Below are 10224 nucleotides of genomic sequence, written 5' to 3'. Positions count from 1 at the left end.
CCCTGACAATTTTGTGACTTCATGTTGTTTATATTCGTTAACTCCGTGATTTCAAAATTGCAAAAAAAAGGAGTATTAATTTTCTCGTGTACTGAGCTAAATTATAATTAATATAATCAAATATTTAATCCTCAGTAAAAAAATATTTAAGAAATTTAAAAAGAAATTATTGCAACATTTATAAATAGAATACTTTGAATAATACCAAAAACAAATATTGGTTGTCGGAAAATGAAAAAAAAAGTCCATATAAAATTATTTGATTTTATAAATGTAATAAAAAATTAAAAAGTATCCAAGTAAAAATATGATTTATTTAAATAGTAATTAAATGATAATGATAATAATAATTAGTATTATGGAATAATATTATTCCAATTTACAATTTAAAACAAAGACAGTTATCTTAAGTATATTAAAGGACGAAAATGTTAAATATATATAGTACAAAATTTGTTGACAAATTTTTACCCATATTGAAAATTTTATATATTTAAATTTTATAATAGAATAGGCAAACAAATAATTTGCAAAATTATTCGCCATATAATTGTTATTTTATATTTAAATTTTTAATAAACCAATTCTGGGTTTAAGAACCGATTGTTTTACGACGGTGTGACTTTGCTTTTGAATTTTGTACTTGGCCAATCACCAAAACCATATAACTAAAATATAAAACAAAATCATTTAATACGCTTTTCGATTTTATTTTTATTATACCTCTTAGCCTCAATGCGAAGCTAAGAAGGTATTAATTTTACTATGATGTGTTTATTATTTTTTTTGTCAATGTCCATTACCACTTATTATTAGCTATGCCACTATGCCGATTTTGTTTAACCTTACATCAAAATATTACAAATCGTATCTAGTTGAAGAAATTGTCCTCAAAAATTGAAAAAAATTTCATAAATCTCCGTAAAAAATATAACTTGAAAAATCAGTAATTTTCAACATTTTTTATTTAAAACTGCCATAACTTTTTGAAAATTAGATGAATAGAAACAATTTTTTTTTATAGATACATTAGATATTTACCTACCGTTTGGTATATATTTTTTGAAAATCTGACCCTTCACTTGCCCACAGGGGATCCAAAATGATAACTTATCTATAAAAAATTAACTTTTTAAACTTAGTTTTTGAAAATGTTTTGGAAATACTGACACTTTTATATATATCATAAATTAAATCTTATGTAATATACTTAACAATGAAAAAAAAATGTCAAACTATATTTTGTCTTAATGGTGAAAATGGCTACCATATGCTATTTTTGTGTTAAAATTCTCGATTTTATATATTTTTAGCTTCGATGCGAAACTGAAAAGGTATTGGTTTTACTAAGATGTGTTTTTTTTTTTGTGTCTGTTACCACTTTTTCTCAGCTCTCACCGAACCGATTTCTTTCAATGATACGTCAAAAGATCACAAATCGTATCTAGTCGAAGACATTACCCTCAAAAATTGAAAAAAATTCCCTCGTTCCCCGTAAATGGGGGAAACCTCCAAAAAAATTACAAATTTAAAAATCGCTAATTTTCGAAATTTTTTCAATTTTTTTTACTTAAAATTACTTTAATTTTTTAAAAATAACCAAATCAATATAATTTTTTTTTATATAGATGCATGATATCATTACCTTTCATTTGGTATATTTTTTTTTTATATCTGACCCTTTACCTGCCCACAGGGGGGGATTTAAAATCAATTAAATATATATATATAACAATTGTAAAATTGTCAAACATAAATTTTCATGAATAATCATAATAGAACTAAAACCATGTCAAAGAGTGTAATTACATAAGCATATATATATATATATACATTCGAACAAAAATTAAAAATGTTTAAGCTATACTAACAAATATATATATATATGATGAATATCCTAGTTAATATTAAGTATGGTTACTCTAAAATTTATATTTCATAAGTACCTTGTACTACTCAGCACTGTATTTACTATGTCCTTGAGATCTGGACCCTCGTCGACTCAAAAATAATGTATTCGAAGGTGAAAAAAGACGAAGATCTCTATAACAAATTCTTAAATACGTTACTGGCTTTTCTACTATTTGTATTCTTAGGATAAGTGCACTTTTATTGAAAAGCAGTCTATATTCAATCTTCTTATTAAAAAAAAATATTTACATAATAATACATACTCATTTTTCATGAATTTTTAGAGGGTTGGGTACTTACACTAATGGTGTATATAGTACTTATAGTAAAATGTTTAAGACAGTGTTTAACTAGTGATTTTAGAATAAAAATTAGTTGTATTTAGTTGAAAATTAATAAAAAAAAATATAATATGCAGTACATTTTTAATATAGATATAAACTAATTATTTTAAGTTGGGAAAAATAAAAGATTATGCCACTTTTTAACTCTGGAATGCAATCATAATATTAATAGGTAAAAGGTATACGAATATCTAATTCACACTTCGAAATTGAGATGAAAAAAATTAATCTACTAATTTCCCAATTATAAAATTAGATTTAATTTTAAATTTCTAATAGTAAAAAATGAGGAAAAATTATATATTTGTTACTTTATTATAATATAATATATATTTTTTAAATCAAATATACCTTTAAAAGGTAAAAGATATTTTCAAAGGGTTTTAGGTTTATAGGCTTTTGTAATTTAAAAAGTAAATTTATTTTATTAAAACAGATTCTTTAGATCTAACTTAGGAATTTAGCTTAATTGGATCATTACGATTCTTTTCTAGCAAGAAGTTTTTTAAACTGAACTACTCAAGGATAAAAGTTGGTCTATCGTTAGAGAAAAATATAATGTATTATTTTTATCTTTAGAAATCGTAGCAAAATGTAACTTAATAGATGACAGTACATACTGAGTTCTATAAAATATAATTGTAATAAAAAATAATAATTATGTGTAAATACATGAATACATAAATAAATATAAATAAAAATATTTTATTAGTATATCTATATTTAATTTTTTTAATCATACAGTTAAAAAAATTGACTCAACTCTTTAGAATAAGGAACAACTTCATTAATGTACAAAGAGTGATCTTCGCCATGAGTAATTTTTAGAACTGACATTCCTTTTTTCAAATATTGGACAGCTGTTTCTGCATTTTCAACAATTGAACATAACTTAAATAGCTTCATTAGTAAAATACCCAAAGATGGATGATAATTACCATAGTAAACTCTAAAAAAAATTTATACATTTAAAAAAAAAGAAAGGTTATCTACATTTTTTTAAGAATTAAAAAATAAATTCAACATATATTATAATTTAATCATCTAGAACTATAATAAGTTCCACATTTAGAAAAACTTGTTAAAATTTGTAAATAGAATTTCATATGAATTACTTATATCCTTCAATTAGTTTAATTCCAAATTTTAAACTTTCAGACCATAATTCCATTTTTATTGCACTTTCAAATGCTAAATCTAATATTTTGACATGGTGTATGTTGTTTGGATGAAAGATTCCATTTTGTTTTTTTAAACACATTTTACAAATATCTAAGTCTGATTATAAAATAGGAAATTGTTTTAATATAATATTTTCTAAACATTAAAAAAAAACATTATTTTTGAAATAAGTCAAACAATTTACTTGTTAGTCTTTTCTTTTAATATTATCACCAAGATGAATTTATTTCTTAAGTTTCACTTTTTTTTTAATTAAAATGTGTCATTTAAAAATTATAAAGGTTAGATAGACCCAAAAATTCTTTTTACAATTATTTGGTGTTTGCTAAAAATGTTTTGGAGCATTCATTTGAAATTAAATATATCAATTATATAGGTATTTGCATAAAATATTTCACTGTATAGGTACATTTATTAAAATAATATAAAACTATAAAAAGGATACACCCAATATCTTTCATTTTTTGAAGTTGAAAATTAGTGAATTCTGTCACATTGTAAAATTCTTCAACTATTCTATCATCAACTTTTAATAAACATTTAGAACATGTCACAGTATCCAAAACCTATTCATTTTTATTAATTATAAAAAATGAAAATCTATTAAATTATAAACAAAAATTTAAATATACATTTGGTTTATTAAGTTCCATGGGGATTCCTTCTTGACATTTTATATTAGGACAAATCATAGAATTAACAAAATTTTGTTCGTTGTCGTTTGTACATCGTTGACATTCACAAATAAAATAATAATTTTTTTGAAGTTCACATCTTCTCTCACTGGTTGTTTGCATAAGCTCCAAATATGATATATATACATGCTATTTTAGAATTACATATTAATACATATAATACAGTAAAAATATGTTTAATTACTAATTCTGGATCAGACGGTTCAATATCCATTAAAGCACGAATTCTCAAGGTAGTTCCATCAAATGTAGCAGTAGCATTAGGTGTGCATGAATGATTTAACACTGATGCAGCTAGATAGATTCCAGTACCAACTGTATTTAAATTATTATCTAGTATATTAAATGCATTAATACACATCTGAAAAGTAATCAAAATTTTTATTTTACTCAATTGCAATTTAAATTCTCTTAGGTAACTTTGTATTGGTTTTAGAAAAGATGGGGATATTTGGATATCATGTCCAAAACATTTGATGTATTTTAAAAATTTTAAAATTTTAAAAATCAATGGCAATTCAAATATTTTAAAAAAATTTGTGGTAAAAAATGTATGTAATAATCTAAACACTTCATCTAAAAATCTAAAGTTGACACTCCTAAAAAGTATACATATGTATACGGATCAAAATAATACTTAAAAGTTGATTTATATAAATATTATTTTGGAAGTAAATGAGTAGTCATGATAACAGAATAACTCTAAATATTAACTAATTTAATATATATTTTTAATCATTAAATAAAAATAAAAATATTACATCTTTTTTTCTAAAAATATATACTTGACTTTCACAGATAATTAGGTTTTTTCATTTAAAGAAAAAATGCTAAATATATTAATGAGATTTTTCGATTATTAGACTATTTAAAAAGTAAGTTATTAAATATACTGTTTAAATCTATTTTAACTGATATAAAAAATATTTTTAATGTGAAAATGATGCACTAACAATTATATTGAATGGAATAAGAAGAAATAATATTTTTCCATTAACTTAAATGGAAAATGAAAATTTAATTTTGTTCTCCTGAAAAGTAAGAAATTGGTAGATACATATCTTTAATTTTAGACCTTCAAAGTATCTCAATAGAAACAAAAAAATTTAAAGATTTTAATGGTGATTTTTACTTACACGACCATAAATTCCAAGTAACTCAACAGTGTTTGGTAAACCAGACTCCCCCATATAGTTTTTTAATACTTCAAAAAGTGAGTTAAAATGATCTAACCGTTGTTTATCTTTTTTAAGTTCAGGATAATCTAAATATAGAAGTAAAAAAATGTAAATGTAAATTAAAAATAATTTTTATATTTACGTGACATCATATCTTGAAAAGTCCTAGAACGATTTGGTGCATAATAACTTTTTTGAATAAGTCCTCCATTCTAAACATATAATAAAAAAAAAAGAAAAATTTATTGAAAGTATGTTAGTAAAAACAATAGTATTATATAAATTAAATTAAATTTGAAGTAATTACTCTTAACTTAATTATTATTTTAGACATAATTCTAGCAGCATCAGGTAATACTTTTGGAAATATTTTTCTCATTTTACAACATTCATGTTTATGTTCTATCCAGGATAATTTTTGACAAATACGGTTACAATAAAGAACATATTGACAACCTGAGCATCTAGATAAGTTTTCACTAAATTTTATATTTTATTAGTATTACTTAAAAACAATAAAATAATATTATTACTTACGCTGAATAACAGTAATCACATTTTTCATTTTTGAACAATGATTTCAGAGCATGAACAAATGGTTTATCTTCCAAAATCACATCACCTCTCTTAATAATTTTTTTTTTTTTATTCATAGTAAAAATTTTGATAAAAAATTAGAAAAAACTGAAAAAGAAAAATAATTATAAATTGTGATGATATATTTTTTTAATGATATGAATAGAAGTTTATATATTTAAAACTTTGATACTAAGTTAATTAATTGCAGATGAAAATTCTATTACGAACTAATGGACTCATATTAATAGTAATAAACGTACACTAACATCACTATCAAAGTTATCCTAAAAGTTTAAAAAGGTATATTTTAATCTAAATAAATATTTAACTTTTTCATAATATGATTATATGTGTCAAAATTCCATTTTACACAATCAAAAATCTATAAATAATAAATAGGAGCAGTAGTTCAGTGTTTAAGGTGGACAAAAAATGAGAACAACATTTAAACATAAATAATATTTTTTTTTTTTTGCTCAACACTTAAAAAACTGACATGTGATTAGCCAAAAAGTTTTCAAATTCAAATATGACAACTGGAAAAAAATGTATCTAAGGTTTATATGCACATTATGAAATTTCTAATACTTATCATAAATTTATTAAAGCTTAATTTAAATATAAAGATGAAACATTATTTTATTTAGAGATAATAGCTGAAATATGGTCATCTCATTTAATCAAATTAATAAAAATAATTAATTTACTTTAAAAACACAATTCAATAACAAAATTAATTTTTGTGATCTCACTATTATTATTATCAAAAATAAATTTCAATTTATTATATAAAGAATATGTACAAAAACATATTTGATTCTCGATAATCAAATGGTAAAATGGTATTTCTCTTGTTGTAGGAAGATTATTATCATACAAAATAAATCTTTCTTAAACTAAATGTTTTATAGGCTAAAAAGAATTTCTATAAATAGTATTAATTACCAGCAAGAGCTTAATATCATTATTGTTTATAAAATTAATTTTGAAATAAATACTGTAAACAAAATACATTAATCAATAAAAATGAATGTATTTAAAAATAGACCTATATCAAATTATAAAGTTTTTGTTACGTAAAATATTATAATAACTTATCGGATAGCTTAAAAGACTAATAATAATTTAATTTAACAAACTAATAGTAAATAAAGACAATTTATAAATCAAAGTAATAATTTTAATAATAGTGGTATTTTTATGTTGAATTGTAGTTGTGGAAATTTTTATATTTAAAAAACAATCTGAAAAATTTTAATTAGATATAAATAGCTTATTTCAGAAATTAAATAAAAAAAAAATAATTCCAACTCTGTTTACCAATCTCGTTTTGGAAAATAATCATAATATTAGTTACAAAATAAATATATGAATGACTGTAAATAATTAAATAAAGAAAATAATAAGTAAAAAATTATATAATGTTTTCTGTTGTTATTTCATTTATTTTTTTATCTGTATCAATGTGTTTGTTTATTTCATGTTTTAACTGTGACCTGATAATGACGATTATTAAAACAAGTTATAGAATATTTTATAGGATTTTTTTAGTTTAATGTTTTTCTCAATATATTAATAGTAAAAATATTGTATGTTCATCTTTTATGACTTAAAATGGTGTCAAATTTTATTTTTTAATGGTAACAACCTTAAATAACTAGCTTATTTAATAGATAATGATCTTATTAAGAAAATAACAGCTTTTGAACCACTTTATCAGAAATTATTGACATATTTATAACTAGGTGAAAGGAAGAGTATGGGTGGGAAATGTTTGGTTTGTTATAAAAATAGCAGCACTCACTTTTAATCTACATTCATTACTTTAAATTGTTAAATTTAGTTGATAACAACTTTTCAACCTTTCAGGAGTTTTTAATAATCTAAAGTAATGACTGGATATGAAGATTGGATGCTGCAATTTTAAAATTAGACATTTCACAGCCATACTCTTTATCTAAAATAGATATAAATATGTTAACTTCCTAAAAACTGGTCCTTAAGACCAATAAATTTCTTCATAGATCATTATCTCATAACTAAGCTACTTAATTATGTATGTAGTCATTTGAAAAATTGAAGTCGACAATCTTAAAGGATAAAAGGGATGAACATAAAAATCTTTTTCAGTTTAATACATTGAGAAAAACATTGGACTAATAAACCAATAAAAAAAATATTAATATTATTTTTTTCGATTATATATATTAATAAAAAAAAGTATTATAAATTTTCCTATTTTTTAAAGTTAACTAATTAAATGAATTATAATTTATGAAATATTTTAGTGTATTAAAACTTAAAAAATTAATATTGTCCAAGACCAAATGTTATAATTGATACATAATTTATTAGGTTACTAACTATATTAATTACAGAGACAATATCATTGCAAACGAAATCACCAGCTACTGTATTCTAAGATAAAATATAATATCATAAACATTTTTATTAAATTAAATGTTAAGATATTTTGTTGTTTAAATAATTAAAAATTAAACAAATACTTTAAACCATATCATATAATTAAAATATTTATTAATTAAATAAACTTGACATTAACTAGAGTTGCAATATTTTAATTAGTTTTAGAGCATACATAATTAGAGAGCTATATTTATATATGTATAGATAAGAATAGATAAGTGACGATGCCTTATCAAACGTTCTCATAAAACTACCAAGGTGCTTTTTTTATATTTCATAAACAATTTAAATGAATAATTTTTATTCTCATGACTCATTATAGTTGTGTATAATATTATTTATGATTAATACTTACTGATATAGTTTAAATTTACAGATTTAGTTTCTGTATTATGATAAGGTTTCATCATTACTGGTTATTATTCATGACCACATAGGTCATGGATATCTTAGATAACAACTTTTTATTACTTTATTATCATACAATTAATCTTATTCCCGCCAAGCCGAACCATAGAGGCGACGTTAGGATGAGTTACTGAAGAAAATTCAACCCCCTTCTGAGTCACTTTGGTGTTAGCATTCACCACTAGATGGCTGTCCAAAAAGAACATATTAACTGATTATAATTTTGATTGATAATGAAAAATAAAGCATTATTTTTATTTATAACAAATATTAACTTAATAACATTTATTTATATGGTTGAAAGAAATAATGCATATTATTAATATTCATTAAATTCGAATCAATTTATTAAGTAAATTGTATATAGAATTCAGCGAATATATGGTTGCAAATTACATTAATATAACAATTTTCCAATAGTGTAGATGATTAATAGTGTGTAAAAATTCAATTAATTACAATTAATTAAAACATAATTTAAGTCGTAATAAACGAACTTTATTAGGCTATCCAGTAGTATTTTGATTATTTAAAATATAAAATTATACTATACTTCAAGGCAGAATTGTTATATCCGTAAATTAATTTGTTAAGTACAAATTATTTTAATACCGACAAAAAGTTGAGTTAACGAGTGATTAAATTATACCTTTACTAAACATCTAGTAAATTAATAAAAATGAGTACATTCATTAACCGAGTCGGACCGGTAGCAACTGATTAGTGGTATTCAGGCAAGTTTCCCCAATATAATAATCAAAACCCCGAATTTTGGATAGTTTATTACTCGGTGGCTATTGGTCGTAGAGTCACCGAGTTTGCAGTGGTAATTTTAGTTCGAGTCCGTTAAAATTAAAGTCCGTAAAATGTTTAAAGCCATATTTATTATGTTTTATTTATTTGATTATTGTAATAATAAAAAACAATAAAAAAATATATAACTCTAGTAATACAAGTTTCAAGCTTATTTAAAGCAATACATTTTATTTAAATTAAAAAATTATAGTATACATTTTTACTCAAATACTAATTATTTAAAAGATTCTTATTAAAAAACTTGTCTATGATCATACATAGATAATATTATCTATGCATTGTATATGATATCATAATATATTTTTGACTTGGTGTGTAACTTTACTTATGATTTTGAATACTCAGTTTAAAGCATCATCTTGTGTAGAAATATATACATTATTATATATATTATTATCCATTCTTAATAGGTTTTAAGTGGATACCTTACACTAAATATTCTACATCTTATCATAACAACTTCAAATTTTTTTTATTTATTTATAGTTGATATTTTGATTAATTCTAAATGGTGTCAAGGCCAAAATGACCAAATATCATACATTTTAATATTACCCAAAACTTTTTTAATAGTTGGTGCCCAGTCAGATAAATCACTTTGACTTCTGAATCATTTAAATTCTGAAAATAAACATTTATATAATTAATTTCAGTATAATATATAAATAAATAAAACAGATTCAA

At 22.1% G+C, this 10224-nt stretch overlaps 1 protein-coding gene across 7 annotated transcripts; it reads right to left on the bottom strand.

Annotated features, from left to right (window-relative positions):
- Positions 1 to 509: 509 nt before the first annotated feature.
- Positions 510 to 8800, bottom strand: LOC126893630 (histone-lysine N-methyltransferase SMYD3). 7 transcript variants are annotated; one of them, XR_007701228.1, is made up of 13 exons: positions 8254 to 8410; positions 5848 to 5994; positions 5618 to 5774; positions 5453 to 5522; positions 5269 to 5396; positions 4317 to 4493; positions 4070 to 4261; positions 3883 to 4003; positions 3371 to 3533; positions 3019 to 3204; positions 1947 to 2043; positions 1046 to 1114; positions 510 to 668 (listed from the first exon to the last, which is right to left on the bottom strand). XR_007701228.1 is itself a non-coding variant. In XM_050664011.1 (12 exons), the coding sequence occupies exons 2-11, from the start codon at positions 5961 to 5963 to the stop codon at positions 1953 to 1955; spliced, it is 1416 nt and encodes a 471-aa protein (XP_050519968.1). In that variant the 5' UTR covers positions 5964 to 5994; positions 8254 to 8405; the 3' UTR covers positions 519 to 668; positions 1947 to 1952. The 7 variants fall into 7 exon arrangements, 3 of the variants coding, with proteins under 3 accessions (XP_050519968.1, XP_050519969.1, XP_050519971.1); XR_007701227.1 differs by having other exon boundaries at positions 515 to 668; positions 5618 to 5789; positions 8266 to 8283; XR_007701226.1 differs by lacking the exon at positions 8254 to 8410 and adding an exon at positions 8672 to 8800 and having other exon boundaries at positions 516 to 668; positions 5618 to 5789.
- Between the last annotated feature and the right edge of the window lie 1424 nt (positions 8801 to 10224).

This window comes from Daktulosphaira vitifoliae, unplaced genomic scaffold, assembly GCF_025091365.1.
Source record: "Daktulosphaira vitifoliae isolate Bord-2020 unplaced genomic scaffold, ASM2509136v1 Scaffold_1, whole genome shotgun sequence".
Taxonomy (NCBI): Eukaryota; Metazoa; Arthropoda; class Insecta; order Hemiptera; family Phylloxeridae; genus Daktulosphaira; species Daktulosphaira vitifoliae.
The sequence above is the reverse complement of the archived record's forward strand: the minus strand, read 5'-3'. Positions and strand labels throughout refer to the sequence as shown.

Excerpts from the sequence above, each read along its gene's own strand:
- LOC126893630 (XM_050664011.1), bottom strand. The coding sequence starts at position 5,963 with ATGAATAAAAAAAAAAAAATTATTAAGAGAGGTGATGTGATTTTGGAA. Across the intron at positions 5,790-5,847 it reads TGTGATTACTGTTATTCAGC|TGAAAACTTATCTAGATGCT; the intron begins GTAAGTAATAAT and ends TATAAAATTTAG. Across the intron at positions 5,397-5,452 it reads TTTTCAAGATATGATGTCAC|ATTATCCTGAACTTAAAAAA; the intron begins GTAAATATAAAA and ends TTCTATATTTAG.